This window comes from Podarcis muralis, chromosome 7 (assembly GCF_964188315.1).
Source record: "Podarcis muralis chromosome 7, rPodMur119.hap1.1, whole genome shotgun sequence".
In the NCBI taxonomy this organism is placed as follows: domain Eukaryota; kingdom Metazoa; phylum Chordata; class Lepidosauria; order Squamata; family Lacertidae; genus Podarcis; species Podarcis muralis.
In genome coordinates, this window is record NC_135661.1 from 33,775,754 (window position 1) to 33,796,409 (window position 20,656).

The window sequence follows — 20,656 nt, forward strand, 5'->3', positions numbered from 1 at the left end:
CACCTGTTTTTATTTATATTAACTCCCCGAATTCCTGTTTTTAGGAGCACAGGAAACCGCGTTCCACTTAGTCAGACCATTCCTCTATCCAGTTCAGCTTGGTTTACACTTACTGGCAAAGGCTTTCCAGGATTTGGGCAGAGGACATTCCTAGATGTTTCTGGAGAGGGAGTTGCTAGGGTGGGAACAACACTCAGTGGTAGTGGCTCTCCATAGTTTCAGGACAGGTAGTCTCGCCCTGCCTGGAGATTCTGAAGCTCAAACCTGGGACCTTCTGCATGCAAAGCAGATGCTCTTCTGCTTAGCTTTGGTCTTTCCCCGATATTAGTTTGCATATGCTTTCACATGCCTTCATACTACTCTTTTACTGTTTTCACTCTGTATTTTTGTTTTGATGGTATTGCTTACCGGGTTTTCTTTAAAGAGTAAGTTTATAAAATGTTTTAAATAAACAAAATAAAGCAATGCATAAAAATAAGCCTGAGAACTTCATCTAAACAGATTTTAGCAGATACAAGTGATGGTATACACTGGTGCCTTAGGAAAGTCCCACTCCCTTCCTTTAAAAATAAATAAAAATCAAATGTAAAAAGGGAAGCCCATTACTAACAAAGATCTATTCAAAAGAGCTGAAATGAAGGGTGACTGTTCATATAATCTCAGCGGCTCTCTCTTCAGCTTTAAATGACTTCTCTTCAAACAACTCGTTTGTTTTCATTATGTGCCGTGGATTTGCCCAGTCAAAATATTCCAAGATGCCAGTTTGGAACGAAAGCTCAAATAAGAACGGGCAGATGGCAATTAAGCAGGCAGGAAAACAAGGAAGAGCACTCAACTCACGTCTTCATAAATGTCAAAGAAGGTTGCCACCACAGCGTCTTTGATCTGATTCAGATCCGAGAGCTCCCAGTAGACCTTAAACATACGCCGTGCACCCGCGCAGCTTGCCTCATTGCACTCAACATTCTCCAGCAGGAAAGCTTGCTGGTTGCTGCAAAGGAAGGAGAGAAACATGGGGTGGGTGCAGTTTTGTTTTCCTGCCTTTATTCTTGCAAAGCTGACGGTGAGCTGGGCCCCTTTAGGGCTTAATAATAATAATACTAATAATAATAATAATAATAATAATAAATTTTATTATTTATATCCTGCCCATCTGGCTGGGTTTCTCCAACTGCTCTCGGCAGCTTACAGCATATATAAAAACATAATATACAAACTCCTGCAACCCTAACACTACATATCTGGGAGTAAGAGCCACTGAATTCAAAAGTTGTGAATAGACATAATTAGGATTGTGCTACTAGTCAGTTAATAATTTTTACTCAGAAGGGAAACCGCCATTTAATTCCTCTATCTATCCCCCTTGGGCAGTGCAAAGTGGGAGTGCGTAACCTTCCATTTTTCTTCAAAAAACCTAGAACTCCAGGGAGCCTTATTCATAATCAACATTAAATTGTAAGCAACTTGAAGCAGGGACTAGCCTCCATCCTCCTCACTTGATTATCTTATTCTGTAAAGCAGAATATTTATTTATTTGTCTTGTTATGAGTTTGGGTGGTCAATCTGGATGACATCCTGGGTCCCTTCAAAACCTGTATCTGTGGGGAGAAAAAGCCTGCCAAACCAGGGGGTGTTTTTTTGCTTTCGTAATGGCTTTCGCTGGCTTGTTAAGTACCACAGTTTAACATAACCAAAGAAATCACTCTGTTACTTACTTGCTTGCTTACCACCCTTCATCTGGAGATCACAGGGAAGTTAACATTATAACAACAAAAAATAAATGTTTCCATTGCCCTCTTATTTCCAAGAGGTGTCTGTTGGTTGGGGAGCAGGGGAAGAATCTGATTGGAGCAGGCCATGATCTTGTATTTGCCTCCCTGCCTCCCATGCTTCTTTCTTTTGACAAATGCATTGTATTTTAAACTTGACCGCAAGCCACCTAGAGACTATCCTGATTCATTTAATATTGAGGCTTTTGCTGTTCTGCTGATGATTGCTCTCTTTTCACCACATTTCTGGCACGGGGCCTGCCATACGGCTGTCAGACATGACAATCTACACACACTTAACATTTTTTACATGGAAGAGAAAAAAGAGCTCAGTTTGCAGTAAAGTCACCCTTTTGCTCCTAAATCAAAGGAATGGAGCGACAGTTTAAGCAGACTCCCACTTTTACTTTTAGATTCCGAAGCAAAAGGCACTAGAGGGTGCTGGGAAAGAGATCCTTTGGGCAGAACTAGACATTCCTGAATTCTGCGTCACTGCCAGAAATGGTACCCACCTTGTCTGTAGACCTATGCCAGGGTTGGCCAACATGTGGCTTTCTAGATATTGCTGAACTACACATCAACCCTGACCATTAGTAGTTGGGGCAGATGGGGCTTGGAATTAGTAATATATGGAGGGCCACAGATTCCTCACCCCAACTTATGCCCTGTAATGTGAAACTCACCACACAATATTATGTCATCACACAATGACTTTCCCCGTTCCCCACTCGAAGGATGGATTGCTCCTGGGGTAGAGATCTTAATAAGGTCATTATGTTGATTCACAACTTGACCTAGACACAGAGATACTGTTTTGGGCAGCATGGCCTCACTGTTCATAGAATCATAGACTTTTAGAGTTGGAAGGGACCCTGAGGGTCATCTAATCCCCCGCAATGCAGGACTCTCCCCGCCCCCAATGTAACACTTAGTTCCCTCTTAAAGTGGATTTTACTAGAGCTTATAAAAATTCTGTCAAGTCTCTGGGAAACACATAAATCTCAAGGCTATTTTGTCAACATTTCTTGGGTTTGTTGGTACAGTGGTACCTCAGGTTACATACGCTTCAGGTTACATACACTTCAGGTTACAGACTCCGCTAACCCAGAAATAGTGCTTCAGGTTAAGAACTTTGCTTCAGGATGAGAACAGAAATCGGGCTCTGGTGGCGCGGCAGCAGCAGGAGGCCCCATTAGCTAAAGTGGTGCTTCAGGTTAAGAACAGTTTCAGGTTAAGTACGGACCTCCGGAATGAATTAAGTACTTAACCTGAGGTACCACTGTATATTTAGTATCTCCCTATGTGTATGTGTTGACAAAGTTTTTTGAAAAGGGAAAACTTAACACACACATAGAATGATTTCATCAGCCAAGTCTTCTGTACTGTAAGCTTTGCTTCCTTACTGTGCAAAGTCTTCAAAATGCATGAATCACACTTCCCCACCCCCACAACTCAATGTTCTAATGAAGCTTTTCATTACCACAGCAATTTTATTCTCAACACCTTTCATGAATATTTACATATTTACTTCCAGTATGAGTCACAACTATCATTACACTGCATCTCCATTATTTCCTTTTGTGTCTCAGCCAAATATCAAAACACACCATTATACAATTTACAAGGTTATTTCAATTTCTTCATTACATATCCTATAAATGTTCCCATTCAGGTGTGACAAAAGGGGACATGCTGTGTGTTGTTTTTTTTAAAAATCCTTTTGATTTTATTCCTGGTTGAAATTTTGCAGATTAAAATGACTGAAAATGCTTTTCTTCTCCATTTGGTATGGCACTACATGCCCCCTTAACACCAGGGTATAAATTATTAACGTTTCTGGAGCTGTGTAAAATGTTCAACTGTAAATTGTAGGAAAAAGCAAACTTGTATGTACCAAACGCAAACCTATAAGACAAATTCCGAAGATGTATTTGTGTTAAAGCACTTCTTCGTGTACAGCATAGTTAAATTATGGAACTAGCACTCAGAGGAGGCAGTCAAGAACAGCAAGCTGGGTGGCTTTAAAAGAGGATTAGATAAATTCATGGGGGAGAGGGCTATCAAAGACTACTAGCCATAGTGGCTAGGCTCTGCCTCTATAGAAGGAGGCAATAACACTTCTGAATACCAATAGGTATAAACAACAGGAGGAGGAGATAGTACTTTTATGCTCTAATCCTACTTGGAGGTCTCCTACAGGCATCTGCATGGCCAATGTGAGAACATGCTGCTTGGCCTGATGGGCCATCGGCCTGATCCAGCAATGCTCTTCTTATGTGCTTACATTCTTAAGCTGTTGCAGTAACAAAATGAGTCTTAAGCTAACTTAACAGAATAAACACTTTCATTGTAACAAGCTTTCATGGATGCCTTATGAAGCGCACAGTGTGTTACTCAGCAGTTATGTAGATATATGAGAGTTCAGAGCAGAAGAAAACAGGCAAACGATGGGATCCGGCAACACACACACAAAAAGGTTCTCCAGGCCTACTGCATTTGTATAGCATTGCACTGATATTGTACTCAGATGCAAGTGCTTGCATAACTGTATCTCTCAACCAACTGAACGTTAAGATTTCATGCATCGTGAAGTAGGCCTACAAAAACCTGGACCTCAATACAGTGGTACCTCGGGTTACAAACGCTTCAGGTTACAGACTCCACTAACCTGGAAGTAGTACCTCGGGTTAAGAACTTTACTTCAGGATGAGAACAGAAATTGTGTGGCAGTGGCGTGGCGGCAGCGGGAGGCCCCATTAGCTAAAATGGTACCTCAGGTTAAGAACAGTTTCAGGTTAAGAATGGACCTCCGGAACGAATTAAATTCTTAACCAGGTACCACTGTAAACACAATAGACTTTAGAGCACTGCAAGAATCCTTGGTTGTATTGCCTGTAAAGCAGATTGCCCAGAGAGCCCGTGATTGGCTCAAGATCACCCAATAATCTTAATAGATGAGAAGTGATTTGAACGCATGATATTCCTTTCCCCAAGGCTCAAACACACCTTTCCCACTATTCCTCAGTGCATGTCAATTTTGAAAAAGTGGCAGAGCTAGCTTGCCGATAAAGCTGGGTCTCCTCCTTCTTTGGTGATCACTCATAGCTGAGTAAAATCGTCTTCCAGAAACACGGTTTTAACAATGAGTCCGTAAGTGACTGTGGAGGCCAATTCTGGACCCACACGTGAGGCGGCCACCTCAAGCGTCACCCGTTTTGCCATCCAACTTTGCTGCCTCTAGGGGCAGAGACGGACTAGACACCAACACCCAGCTTTCCCGCAGCAGAGGGGAGGGATCTCCCACCCCCACCTGGTGGTGTGTGTGTGGGGCCTTTGCACTGGCTTCTCTCCTTACAGAGTTTGCACCCCCTTCACAAGGTCAGCAGCTGAGTGCTTCACCTCAGGTGATGAAATGCCTTGGGCCGCCCCTGGTAATGGTACAGGGGGGAAAACCATCCCATTGCAGAACAATGAAAACAGGTAAAATAAGATATTCCGCCCGCTAGAAAGGAAATAGTGCTTCAAAGGTCAGTTGCCCTGGGGCTGCCAATGTTTGTATTATTCCAATCTGTTGTAAATTGCCTTGAGGGTCACACGTTTGAATGGTAGAGGATAAAATATTCCAAAATAGATGCATATTGCAACTAATGCAATCTCCATTTGTCAGCCCATTACCCCTATAGCTTTGCATGCTATTGTCCACAATTTATGGGGACATAGGTATGAAAACCATGCATTTATTACTCTGTTTGAAAGACTGTGTGATTGTTTTATTGGTCTAGGAATTAATCTTGGGATATTTGCATTCCCCTTCCTTCCATCTCATAAACAGCCCAGTAAAACCTATACAATTATGCATCCAAGCGCTTTTGTTTCTGGGGAGACCAAAACGAGACACTCAGGTTGAATTCAAATATTACAGCTCCCGCAGGAAGACTGATGAAAAGTGCTTCTGGATGTGGCTGTAACATTTGAAAAGCAGCTCTCAATAGTCTGTTGGCATATTTCGGGGGTGGGGGATAACGTTCCATGGGACCATTAGTGGTACAAACATGGGAGTTGTATCAGTCTTTTTCATTAGATCATACAGATTACATTTTTTTCTGATGGGAAACTTAGCTCTTTGGGAAACAGGAGTTACAAAATGATGAAAAGTTTTTCTCCTTTACTGTTGACAAACGAGATCACACTTTTCAGTCTGTTCTTTATATAAATGTTTGATTAATTTTAATTATTACTTGATGTTAAAGTGGCGGAGACAATGATTTCTGCGACAACTTAAAACATTCAGATGCAGATTCAAATTACCTGGATTCTGATATTAGTGACGGCATGGAAGCAGCATAAGCTACATTGCCATCTCATGTTCAACTGCAGTATTTACTGTTTATGCACTGCATTTATAGCATAAATACTATGCACTTGAGAGATTTTTCACAATTATTGGCTCAAAATTTTTTTCTTACACAACACTGTACTTTTTAGCAGAAGAACCCATCATTTCAGATTTTAGTAAAATAAAATATAATCCTTAGTTGTATCAGAAGCAACATGTCACTCCAGAGGACAGTGGGAGATTGAAATGGCAGCTCTTAGTGGGGGCCTGGAAACTGGTGTTTTAATTTCCCACAATGCCCCACATTGTTCTGTGGCATTGTGGGAAATAAACATGGCAGCTCCCAGACTCTTTCTGGGAGTTGTCTGTCTGCTGGGTAGGCACTGATGATGATGGGAGGAGCCAATTTGTCACAGACCCCCCCCCCCCAAAGCTGGACCTGGACCTGGACCTGAAGGGTCATAATTAATTGTAGGAACCCCCATCAGAAAGGAAATTCTGAACAGCATCCCATAATACAGACATTATTTCAAAATAGTGGGTTTGAGTCTTCAAGCGAGCCATAAGAAGCCTACTGGAAAGGCTGAGTAAAGCAACAGGTGACTGCTGGGTGACAAACTCAGACCTGCAGATGAGTCTGGAAGACAGGATTCAAGCTGTGAATCTCTTTAGGAAACAGCTTGGGAATTACTGTTTGAAAAGAGTAGTGCTCATCTGCCATTCTTTTAAAATATAGGATGTTGGACAAATATAGAATGTCTACTTCTGCAAAAAGAAAAAGTACATCCACAGACATAATAGCAAGATGCAGGAATAAATCCAAGACTAGTGTCAAGCCTGAAAAGCACACTAACATGATAAAATGCTGAGTTATGCTAATGTTTTCAGTCCATTTCTAAACAATTAACATGAAATACGGAGATATAGTTGAGCAACAGTGAAGGTATTTTGATTTAAGACTGATGGGGAGCCCCCTTCCCCCCCTTTCCTTTCTCTTCTGAGCTTCTTGGGAAAAGGAAGGAACAAACAGCAACCTCACTGGCACATTTCTGCCTGTCCTTTCCAGGCAAGAAGCAGCAGCAGTAAAAACAACACAACACAGGAACTGCCAGAGAGGGAGAGAGACAGAAGGAGCAGGCACAAGAGAGATCTTTATTTCTCTGGGCCAATCCAGTGGGACACAGGAGGAGACTTCAAATTTCACTGCATACTACTCTAGCCTTCTCCCTGCTGTAGGAACATGGGGTGCTGCCTTACAATGAGTCAGACCAGAGGCCCATCTAGCTCTGTGACTGGTAGGCATTCAGAAAGGAAACGTTCCCAGCCCTACCTGGAGCTGCCCAGAGACCGAATTGCTGCATGCAAAGTGGTTGCTCTGCCACTGAGCTACAGCTCCTCCCTATAAACTATACCAGGTTCTTGGTCTACACTTGCAGAAGATGCTAGAATGGAGTGTACTATTTCATGCTGCAGGGTGTAGCGTACCATTTCATGGGGGAGGCTGAGCATTTCTCAATGCTTCCTTGTGTTAAAAACTTCCTGCAAAAAGAAAATCAGCTCAACTAAGCCTTTCTTCCTGGTGTACTAGTTTTCCATGTTGTGTGTGTGTGTGTGTGTGTGTGTGTGTGTGTGTTTGTATGTAGCTGCAGTCTGCGGTACAGTCCATTCTACCACTTATTCCTGCTTCAGGTGTTGACCCATCCTAAGGCTCAGCAGTAGTTCCCTAGTTAACTGGACTGCATCAAATCAAATGTGGTTAGTAAAAGATATGCTTCTTTGAATTTCTCACAAGTTTCAAATAAAGGTACAACCTGCCCTCCAACACTGAATTTAAATAAATTTTTCCTTTAAGAAAAGCCTCAAAGCAAACTCATCAAAAGCCCTTCATAAAATCACTTAAGTTCTCTGTTTGGGATATTCAGAGAATAAATTCTAAAACTCAGGCCTGATGTGATCACAACTATAGCCAACATTTGGAAATATGCACTTTCCCTCTATGGTGTGTCTATCCCCTTCTTTTCTCTACAGTGGTACCTCGGGTTAAGTACTTAATTCGTTCCGGAGGTCCGTTCTTAACCTGAAACTGTTCTTAACCTGAAGCACCACTTTAACTAATGGGGCCTCCTGCTGCTGCCGCGCCGCCAAAGCACGATTTCTGTTCTCATCCTGAAGCAAAGTTCTTAACCTGAGGTACTATTTCTGGGTTAGCAGTCTGTAACCTGAAGGGTATGTAACCCGAGGTACCGCTGTACTTGGCGCTAACCACAGTTTTGCAATACGTAAGCACCAACTGCAAACCATCCTTAACACGAAACAGTTTCTAATGTAACCTTGGCCTGAAAACCTACTTCAAACTTTGATTTACCAGGAAACAATAGCCTATGCTTAATTATGGAAAGGGGATGAGAGAAAGGAAATTGCTCAAGAGATGGGAGTGGGGGACACACTCTGAGATTGGCTCTCAGTCTGCAAACTATGGTTTGCAGGGAGCCAGCATTAAATCTGCATGGACCTAAGAGCTGAAACTAAACAACCTTATTCCAGCCACTTACAGGATTCTCCCTGCCCCCTTATTAGCTCACCTAGGAAATATATCCAAATCACCCCAACATTCTTGTACTGTATTATAAGCACCATCCCACACATTGCCAGAGCTTTCTTTTTGAGAGCGAGAAACACCACCAAACTATTTTGAATCCATTTTTGAGAATGATGGTAAGAGCATATAATTAAGTCACTTCTGTGTCATGAAGTCATTATATACATCAGTGTGGCCTTGGATGAATAAAAAGAGGCATGGCCCCTTTTAATTTTACTTTGCTACAGATCCTAGCAATTAAGAACAAGGCTTCCTGGACTAGTAGCACAGCCTCAAGCCAAAGGTTTGCAAAAAAAAAGCTCTTATCACTTAATCACAGTAATCAATCATCAAAATTAGATCCGTGGTTACTAGTATTAAAAGCTGGAAGGGAAAGAATTAAAAGGTTTGCTTCAATTCATGATGTATCCTTAGCAACTAGCTTAAGATTTCTCTCTCTCGGTCTCTCTCCCTCTCCACCCCTTAACTTAATTGTTGAGATTTCTTGGTGAGTCACCTAATACGGCTCATGGAAGTGAATCTTGTGCACAATCTGAAATAAAGGGGGAATTTGTTTCAGTATACTGAATGTTCCTTGTAATGTTAAGAGAAAAGAAAATCTTTTTAAAAAGCTATACTCCTGTATGTTCTTCTCCATGCCTTAGATGAGCAGCAGATGCGCTGTTCTGCATTTTCTCCTTCATTCAAGGGAGGTTTGGCAAGGACACAGGGCAGAAGCTCTCTCAGTTGCACCACTCACTTTGTTGCAGTTTAATCAGCTCTTTTGACGTCTTAGGGTTACTTGCTGACTTTAATGTTTTATTAATTGTGTAGCATTGTTTGCTATACATTTTTAAATTGTACATTTAGATTGAGTGTCACCTGGAAGCCAAAGCTGCCTTATAAATGTTTGAACTCAGTATTTCTTTTCTTTATTACCAGGACATCCATACAGTTTGAAAAGAAAAACACATTGAAAAATGTGGTTTCTCTGGGAAAACATGACGTTTTATCACTTATCAGTTCAATTTTTGCAGCTCTCTCTCAGACACAAAGCTGACGTGTTACTGTCAGGGACTGGGCAGAGGAGGAATGGTGGAGACCGCCTCCCCATCCTGACCCTTCCGGGGAGGAGAAAGAGGAAGACAGTATAGATTTACAACAGTGGTTTGAGGGAGGTCACAACTCAAAGGCAGATGAGGGGAAAAGTTGGGAAATAATGGCAGAGGAGGACGAGGAGGAGACAGAACCGGAGCGGCAGCTGGCTGACACAGTGTCATTAGAAAGCATCCCAGACGCTCCATCTGACAGAACCCAGCAAGCCTTGAAAGTAGGAGAGCAAAGAGCTCAAAGACAGAAGGCATGTGGCAGTGCCTGTAGAAGTGACAAATGAGGATGTGGGAGAGACGGGGTGGAGATTCACTAGGGACAACACCATTATCCAAGAGGCTGGGTTTTATAGACTCTCTCTGTAAATATCGAAATAAAAAAGGACGGTAAGAAACTTTTCTTTTTCTTTATACTTTCCTCGGCAACCAGCCAGGAGTCACTAACAGCATCCTGACAGTTACATTATTATTATGTCTCCTCCTCCTAGTGAACTCAGGGGGGTAAGTGCCAACAGGACTGAAACCAAAACAGAGCTACTGAAAACCAGCATGCCCGAGGTTTGCAGCAGTATAACATATTTTCAGGAAAAAAGCACAGGAATTTGAGGAGGACATGGCTGGTTATGAAAAACCCTACGAGAAACTTCTGCTGCAACATTGCTGCAGATTCTACTCATGATTTATTCTAGATCGCTTGATCCTTTGAGAACCTACAAAGTTTGCAGGATCTGACTTAATGGTCTTCCTGAGTGCGTGGTGATTGGACCTAGCCATGCTTAGCAAACAGAACAGAGGAAATTGTGACTAAGATACTGTGCACACTCCACTAGCTCTCTGCCTTTTCTTTTATTTTCTGACCTAACCCACATTTAGCATTGCACCAGGTGTTTTTGCTAACCATGATTAGCTTGAGCCAGTTTGCAAACCAACTCTTCAAAATCATGGTGGAAAGGATTGGTTTCAACCATGCCATGTTAGCAGACGTGGCAATGTGCAATACAAACTGTAGTTCACTCCCGAAATGACGCAACTTAAAGGGGGGGGGGGATTCACACACAACAGGGAGAAGAGATGTCATCAGGATACTCCCAGTCTTCTAACCATGGTTAGATAATGATGCAAAATTATATCTGCACCAGTATGGTGATGCCTGTGTCTGGAAGCAGGAAATGGCAGGGTGGAAAAGAATCATCTGTGGGCAGAGTAGCAGGCTATTACATTGGTATTTTGCTGCCAACGTCAAAATCGCCCATTTGGGGATTATCAACGTGAAGTCAACAAATAAGCCAGCTGGCTGCTGCTGAAAATTTAAGACCAAAATACAGGTCAGGCTGCTGCAAACAAGAATGAAGGGAAAGCTCTGCTGAGCAGAATAGCAATGTCTAACCTCACAGGACCATCTGTTTGATCTCAAGGCTGAGTATTTGACTCGTATGATGAGACAACCTCAACTAATTGTACCATTGCAGTTCTTTTATAGTAACACTTACTGGGCAAAGGAACTTGTTTCCCAAGTCCACTAATGTATCTGATGGATGCTGCCTTGCCATCTGCCAAACCACCAAATGGTTTTCTTCTTCCCGATACATCCCTCCCTCTCTTAAAAACAAAAAACTACTACTGTGAACAAATTATGTCTTTTGTAACTAGTTCAGTAACTTCACAACATTTTTAATAGCAAGAGCAAGGAATTGTTTGAGTCCCTAGATAGTACTACACACATCAGAACTAAAGTGAATCCTTAGAATATATCAAAATGATGTTCCAAATGTGCCTCCAAAAGGTTCATACATATATTTAAAGGACACTTGGCGCTGAAAACTTTAAAAATTCAGAGAGAACTCGCTTTCCTTGTGCATAAGCACTTGGGTTCTGGAACACATGAAAACGATCTCATCAATTGTTAATCCGATCTAGGCCACCTGTACGAAGACCAGTTTCACGAGAACCACAATAACCTTGGTTTTACATTGCAGCTGTTAACTACTGTCAATATATTTCCTCTCCAAAATGGCATACTAAGTGTTTCATGTTAAGAGTCTCCCCTGCCAATTATCAGCTCAGATTTTACAAGAATTTATAAATATTTATAACCACCTTTGGCAGTTCATTTATAACCACCTTTGGGGAAAATCTGATTTTATTTTTAAACGACCACTTTTTTCTTTTTTTTTTTTTGAAAGAAGCATATATCCTTACAGTTCTTTACTCCAGTAGAAGCAGCGTGGGTAAATGTGTTAAAACTCAAGTTCTAATCAATTAATTTATAGGCCGTAACAATATATTAAAGTGTTTAAACATAAAGGGGGAAGAAGAACCATGGCAGAATGCTGGAATAGAGGAGACTCCTCCTGTTTGAACGCCTGCCAGTTTGAACCAGATGTGTGCTGTCTCAATCTGGGGGAATAAAAACATTTGCCAGCATACATTAAATGGGTATTTCTCAGGCATTACTCATATAATTATTTCTTTTGCTTCACTGCCTCATTCTTTCTTTTCTTTTTTAAGCTGTTTTGTTTTCCATCCCACCCACCCCCGCCCCACAAACACACCAAGGAACACATCTTCATTCTATACCCTTCCTGTTATCTTTCTTCTGCTCTTCCTGCATTTGAAAATGGGCTGACATCTCAGCGAAATTATCTTCAATTAAGCAGCTGTGTACAATTACTCCTTAAAAGTCAGGACGATTTGTCTCCTTGAAAAATCACTTGCTTTCTTAAAAGCTTTTAACTGGAACTGAAAGTGGGGCATTCATTAATAAGCGGTTCTTAACTGAACCTTGAAATGGTCCAGAATTAAGGGGGAAAATGCCCCTTGTTTCACCGTCACATGCTGTGGAAACGCTTCTTTATTTTAGGAAGTGTGTCTTCCCCCTCAATGACAGCAATCAGCAACTGCTTTCATCACTTGCTTTCGAAACAGAAAAGGGATGGTATTATAGATGCAACACTAACGCACGCATCACACCGTGTATTTGAGAAGCCCTCAGTTGTGAGACACAGTTATAAATGTTATGCACATTCACACATCTAGGCTCTAGCATGAAAAGTTGCTAATCAAAGGCTGCTAATCAAAGCCCAACATCTTTGCAACACAAACATACCATGTTTTTGGCCTTTGGACTGGATGCACAAGCTCATTTTGCTCCTGTTTCAGAAGCATAAGCCTGCAGTTTGGCAGTGTGCGAGAGCTGAACTGCATTTTGGGGAACATGTTCCACACATTTGTATTTTGTAGCGCTAAGAACATACGTCCACGAGGAGCACATGCCAAACATCAGTCACATGTCGTCCATATCGCACCACCACTGTATGTAGCCACTATAGGTCACTGTGTCTTCCCTAGCCCTTCGCCTAAATGGTAAGGGACCATCCTTCATCCAGTAAGATGGCAACCCTCTTACTAGATTTCTCCCCTCCTGTGGTTTTCAGCAACTGGAATTACTGGCTCTGACCCTGGAGGCAAAGCATAGTCATTGTGGCTTGCCAAGGTGGGGGCTGGGGTGGGAAAAGAGAGTGTGTGTCATCTTATGAGCACACCTAAGTATCTTCTTTGGATCACTCCTTACTACTCTTCTCCAAAGGTTTTCTACAGCACCTAAGACCCAACATCTGTGTGACTGCTGATAATACAAGTATTATGAATTATTCCTACAAAGCTTCACTTAATCAGAGCCTTGGCATGTAGAATTTTTAATACTACTATGAAAATCACCTTTTGACACTGTCAGCAAGATTTTCTTTGCATTTTATACAGCAATTCCATACATCAGGCTGAAAACGGTTCTTCGGATTCAGTTTTCATTTTCTAAAATGCTTTAGGTGACCATTAGTTCCAAACACTTTTTTTAAAAAAAGGAAAAGGAAAAGGAACTCCAAAAACTGAAAAGGACTCACTTGAAGCATATCTAGAGTTATGAACAAGAGCTTATGTTCATACTTCGAATAGGTCAAGAAGTTCCACTGCTGAGCAATTTCTTATCTAGCATTTTGTGCTTGCTGAAGTAAATCGTGGCAGAGGCAGCAAGGTAAATATAATATGCTTTATAGATGTATGGCAAGAAGTCAAGAATTTGTAACAGAAGGACATTATTCTCAGTCTCGTTGTAAAAGAAGATTATGCTTGGTCTTTTGTATTTCACCTACAGAATATGCTTCCTTTCTGAGAAGATGCTGTAACCTGCACCTGGAGCCATGCAGTATGAATGCTTTGATTTATGTAATTGGTAGATTAATCAACTTAGATTAAGGAGTAAAGTGCTAAGTCAGCTATGAAGGAAGATGGTTCCCTCCTATTCATGCGAAACCTGATGGAAAAGAAAGAAGCTCCTTCCTCTTTGCAACCAAAGCTAGTAGGTATTTTTCACTTCAAAACAAAACCCACAAGGATCAAGGATTTAAAACCACAAACAACTTAAGCCGGAAATGTTCAAGTGCAATTTTTCTCCATGCAGGTTTTAAACTTGAATCTTCTGCGGTACTGATCAGATTTGAGCTTCTTCATTTTTAGAGGCATTTTGACTAATACAATGTGCAAGAAGGAACAGGAGAAAATACGGCCAATTTTGGTTTCTGGGAGAGAAATTTTTCCAAAGGGTGTTTGGCCATATCTGGAATTCCTCGAAGATTAACACATTAATAAATAGTTGTTTGAACCCCTTCCTCCCACAACACAATTTTTCATATTAGTGCCATTTTATGATGCATGGGTGAAAGTAATACAAATAACTACTACAACATAGAACAGATTCCACTATCAATTTCCCTCCAATTTCTGTATAAGAGATCCTCCAACACATTATTAGAAATAATGAGATGACATTTACTTATACGAGTCTAACTGAGACTGACCCTTTCCTTACATAGTAACAGGTCACAGCAAAGAGCTGAGCACAGATAAATTAAATCACTTTCAATAGCAGCCTTCTAATCAGCAAGACATGTTCCTTCCAATAACTACTTACAAAGACAACAAGGAGAGTCAAGAAAGTCCACCAATTTATTGCGGGGTGTGTGTGTGTGTCCTGCTGAAACAGCTTCAGTGAATTAAAAGCTGGCTGAACGAATCAACAATTAGAACAGCAAAAGACATCATACTTGCTGCTGCAAAGCAGCTGTCCCTGTTATTAGTGTAGTACAGCGAGCCTTGAAAAATTAACGTTCAAAGAAAATTCTACCTATTTTGCAGGCACTGGGCCTTCCTGGATTCTGTAACGCTGCCTTTGCAACATAAAAATTCACAATCCAGAAACACTGTAGAACGGGTTTGGGGATTTAGGATTACAGAGGATGGTAAGGATTAGATCATGCAAGTTGGGGGGGGGCACAGTTAAAAGGCTGGGAGGGGGAACAATTGAGGCATGGGGCATGTGTGCAATCGCTTCCTTGCAGAAACCACACCTCTGGAGAGCTGCAGTAGCAACTCTGGTGTGGGAGAATGATGGCAGATATAGCTGGAAGTGCTGGCAAAATCCATCCTCACCTAAACAGACTACTTTTCCTACTTTTCCCGAGCTCCCAAATATATTAAGTTTCACCAGTAGCACAAGAAGAGGATGCCTACCTGTTCTGTTCAATTATGAAATACAGAAAAGAGAGCGTAAGAAACCGGGAAGTCCACTTGGCCAACACTGTTTCTCTTGAATTATTGTGTTACAGTAATCTCATAATATATATCTAATAACATGCTAAATCCTGGGTATCACGAAAGGACTGATGTCTCCCATATGAACCTGTCTGCCTGTTAAGGTCTGTCTCAGAGTGCCTACCCCAGGGGCCCACGGCTCGGAAACAGATCTTCACTGCTCCTAGAGGTGACCAGGCCCCATGACAATATGGGGTTAACACTATAGTTTTGAAAATGGTAAAACAACACAACCGCGGCAGGGAAGCTACCCTCTTCCCCACGATGCAGCCCTACCATTTTAGGAACCTTTCATTGAACGCCTTAAAATTTTTCTCCTTGTTGGCTGGGTGCTTCCAGCAGCGCAAGCCAGGAATTTTCCTTACTCCCAATTTTGAGAAGAGAGAGAGAGGGAGGAAAAAACACAGTTTAAGTAGTAGGGCTATTTTCCCTGCAGTGAAGTTACTTCAGTCCTACGCATTATGAGCGTACAGGATATATCACATTTACTGGCTCCTGGGTGCTATATTTGAGCTAGCTCAGAAAAACTGTTTTTTTGTTTTGGTTTGTTTTTAAAACATTCTGGAAAAACTGCACTGATATAAACTAATGGATCTGACTTAAGAAACACACAAATAATGCTTTGAGCTTATTCATAATATATCTGTTGGTCTCATTCTCAACTCCAGAATTTATGCTGCCCTTTATTAATTTTTTAAATAAAAGTATTTATATATTGCTTTCTCACAAAATATCTGGGTCATGCACAGCAACATGAAAACATAAAAATACCCATTAAAAGCGGTACAGTTTGCTTATTAATCAGCTGCATTTATATTTTGCTTTCTTCTCCAAGGAGGCAACCATGTTTAGGGAAGTTTTTAATGTTTGATGTTTTATCGTGCTTTTAATATTTTGTTGGGAACCGCCCAGAGTGGCTGGGGAAACCCAGTCAGATGGGTGAGGTATAATTAATAAATAATACTAATAGCAATTTGTTGTTTTGTTGTTGTTGTTGTTAAGTACATGGTTCTCCTACTCATTTAATCCCTACAAGAACCCTGTAAGGGAGGTTAGGCTCAGGGGCAGGGACTGGTACGAGGTCACCCAGTCAGTGGGTATTTGAACCCTCGTCTCTCAGGTCCTAGTCTGACACTAACCACTACAGCACACTGGATTTCATTGGCATTAGCAGTGCTCCCAACACTGTTTGAATCCATGTTAGTTATCAGCTCCCATGTGGACACTATACCGCTAGTTGGGAATCAATAATCAATTGTCCCTTAGATTAGGGAAAATTGGAATACTGCTACTAATGACCCAGCAGTAACAGTGTGGTTGACATCTGGCTAAGAGATTCCTAGCAGACCTGCTGAAATCAACAGACCAGCTTGTCCACTTTTGGACTTAGTCAGATACCACCTTGCAATTACATACTCAGTACAGTATTTAGAAATTAAAAATATTAACTTGCTGAATCATAGAAATGTACAGTTGGAAGGGACCCTGAGGGTCATCTAGTCCAACCCCCTGCAATGCAGGAATCTCAACTAAAGCATCAATGGCAGATGGTCATCCAACCTCTGCTTAAAAACCTCAAAATTAAGGAGAGTCCACCACCTTCCAAGGGAGTTCGCTACACTGTCAAACAGAAAGTTCTTCCTGGTGTTTACTCAAAATCTTCTTTAATCTATTTGCTTTGGATCCTACCCTCTGGAGCAGGAGAAAACAAGCTTGTCCCATCTTCCATGTGACAGCCCCTTAGATATCTGAAGGCGGCTATCAAATAGATAAATAGATTCCTTGATGAGCATCAAATAAATGCTTCCTTGGATTGATACCTTTACTCTCAAGTCTATCCTTGAGCCTTTGCAACACAGTTTGCTCCCTCTAGAATTTGGATTAGGTCATCCATTACCAGGAACCAAAAAGGACTATCAGAAATACCTCCACTTAGCCCTAATATATTGTACCACTTTTGTGGGTTTTAATTATAAGCTGCTTGGAAGCTAATATTGGCTGAAAACACAGGGCACAAATAAAATAAATTTAAAAATTAACTTAAGAAAGTCAATTGGTTCCTTGGAGGTTGCCCATATTAAAGCATCTCCTTCTGTCATTGTTTTTTAATGCTCAGCACAGAAACACTATTTCACTGTTAGACGTCACTAAAACCTTAAAGTGACTGAACAAGAGTCTTTGCTCAAAACACACACATTTTAAATTCCCCCTTTATTATGGATTACATTTCATGTCTGCTGCTGTAATCTGCATTTATACAGCTCTTAAAATGGGGATTTTAAAGGATTTCCAAAGTATTAACAAGGTCTTTGAGGATTCCCCACCCCGCTCCAAACTAAACAGCAGTGTGATGTTAGAGTGCTAGTTTGGCTGGCCACTGAAATATGACAAAAGCTGTTTGGGGGGGAAAAAGAAGATTTTGTCTTGATGAGCTATGAAGCCCTGGATTATTGGGAGGGATTGAAAAAGCAGATGGCCGATATATGTGCAGGAACTGCACCCTGCTACTTGAACTGTGTGTACTTGATTTAAATAGCTAAAGGGAATATGCTTGTGCTCAGCATCAAGTTACAGTGTGCTTTTGGGGCATAGATAGTCAAGATGTTAAGCTGAATCCATCAAGCTCTGCAGATTCTTGGGATATGGCTATTTGATAAGACTCATCATACCATAATAATTAGGTGATTAGAAAGGCTCTGCAAGGGACTAATGCTTTTGCATATGATCTCAAGGACGTTTGTACATGCCCTGAAACCCAAGCCTGCACTCCAGCAAAATTACAGATCTGGGGCTACACAATGATATAAATACAATCATATAATCAACACAGAATCACAGAATAGGAAGGAACCATGTGGGTCATCTGGTCCAGGTCCCCTGCAAGGCAGGGTTCTTTCACCCAACTTATATTATGTTGTTTTAAAATGTTGAATCCCAACTTAGGGAAAAAGCAGGATGTAAATAGAATACGGGACGCGGGTGGCGCTGTGGGTAAAAAGCCTCAGCGCCTAGGGCTTGCCGATCGAAAGGTCGGTGGTTCGAATCCCCGCGGCGGGGTGCGCTCCCGTCGCTCGGTCCCAGCGCCTGCCAACCTAGCAGTTCGAAAGCACCCCCGGGTGCAAGTAGATAAATAGGGACCGCTTACTGGCGGGAAGGTAAACGGTGTTTCCGTGTGCTGCGCTGGCTCGCCAGATGCAGCTTTGTCACGCTGGCCACGTGACCCGGAAGTGTCTCCGGACAGCGCTGGCCCCTGGCCTCTTAAGTGAGATGGGCGCATAACCCCAGAGTCTGTCAAGACTGGCCCGTATGGGCAGGGGTACCTTTACCTTTACCTTAAATAGAATAATTAATAAATAAAACACAGGTTCACTCAGCTCAGTGGTACTGGTAAACTGTTGCGCTTCTGAATATGCACTCTCGCGGAGGAATGGAAGTGCCTTGTTATGGCCTGGTTTCGATATTATGTTAAAACTTTTTCAAAACCAACCAACCAACCAACCATGGTTTAAAGGTGACAGACCAGTGCACTGGTGGCATATGCTGCTCATAAGTCCCTGCCTCGCTCTTCCTCTTGCCACACGAGGAAAGACTCAAACCAGGGGCTGATGTTATGGTCCGTATGAACCGGCGGATGTGGTTTATTTCTCTTCAAACAAGCCATGAATGGAAGCCAAGCTTTGTTCTTGGCTTACTGTTTGCTGTTTGTTTGGAGGGGAACAAACTGTGAATGCTGGTTTGCATCTAATGCAATGCCAGTCTCTGGTCTGTTTCCTGCTTGGGAACAAAGTGGGCAGTAATGAGCAGCACACACCAGCATGGTGCTTGTGCGTAATAAACCATACATTATTTTTTAACATTGGTTTAACATGATGTCTTTACTTGCAAGAATCCTGGGAGCTCCTAGGAGAACTGGTGGACTGCAATCTACTGCCTGCCCACCCGATTCAGGAATCAGTCTAACCTTCCCTTATCCCTTATTCTTGTTAAAAATCAACTTTGTATTTTAATCATATCTTTTGATTCTTTACAAGAGCAATGTAAATTTATACATTGCTATCAGCTCTGCTACTTTAAACCTTTGTCTTAAGCTGGCTTTCAAGAACAGGGTTAAGATCACCAACTCTGATTTAAACACCTGGCGATAAATGAAATATGTACCCTGCAAATATTTTGCAGGCATTCATAGGAATGTTCCCACTTCCAACATGCATCCTTCGTATTGCACAGCAGCTCCAGGCAATGCATTACCACAACGTAATTCACCCAGATGTTTGCACATGACAATGTAAAGGGGCAGAGGTAGGAAGCAGCTGAGGGTCATGACAGCGGCGGTCTTCCAGTGGTGGGAGAGCTGGTGACTGAGCAAAAGCGTGTATGACAGCTACCAGAAAATGCATCTGCAGTGTATCCATCAAAATAAAATGGGTCAACAACTGCTTGAGGGAAGAGGAGCTGCCTCAGGCAAAAATGGAACTGACAATGCACACTCACAACCACAGCCATGAACCAAGATCCTCCAGGGTATAAAGACTGCCTCCATTTGCCAGCCATAATGTCAAAATAAAAGGAGACAATGCCCTAGAAGCAGAACCAAAATTCTTCCTATCTAGCCGGCCAAGAGGAAGGGTTGGCAGGGGGAGGGGAGGAAAAGCATCTTTGAAAGATCAGCAGAAATGTCTTTAGAGAAGCTTCAGCTGGTGTGAATTATTATTGAAGGGACTTGATGCTGATGAAGGGACTGAGATGTTGACGCTTGCTTTAACAGGAAAGTGGCATCTCTGGGTATGCACGTACGGTCAGAGCCTGTTGGCTATGCCTCTCGTCAGGCAGCGAGTGACTAATCTGCTGTTATGTCACAAAGTGGCTGGGCATCAGAACATAAGAGGAGCCTGCTGGATTAGCCCCAGCATCCTGTTCTCACAGTGGGTCTATAAGAAGGCCATAAGCAGGAGCTGAGTGCAACAGCACTCTTTCCTCCTCTGGTCTCCAGCAATGGCTTGTGCATGACCAGTTGCTTTTCTGACTTTAGCTCCCTTTCAACAGCAGAGCTGTTCATGACATATCACAGACTGCCTTTGAAAGTCCTGTTGCAAACGTGAAGGAGTGAATCAGCACAATGTCAGGGAAGGAGGGACTGGTGGGAAGAGAGCATGTGAGCCCACAGCATGTTCCTAATCATAGAATTGTGGAGGAGGAAGGAACTGCAAGAGTCATCCAG

General features: G+C 42.0%; 1 protein-coding gene across 1 annotated transcript in view; it reads right to left on the bottom strand.

Annotated features, from left to right (window-relative positions):
• The window catches only part of ITFG1 (integrin alpha FG-GAP repeat containing 1), a 119,711-nt gene that overhangs the window by 44,143 nt on the left and 54,912 nt on the right, over window positions 1-20,656 (bottom strand). The window contains exon 11 of the mRNA XM_028740229.2: window positions 841-991. Within this exon, the coding sequence (XP_028596062.1) occupies window positions 841-991 (151 nt within the window). The remainder of the gene's footprint in view (window positions 1-840; window positions 992-20,656) is intronic.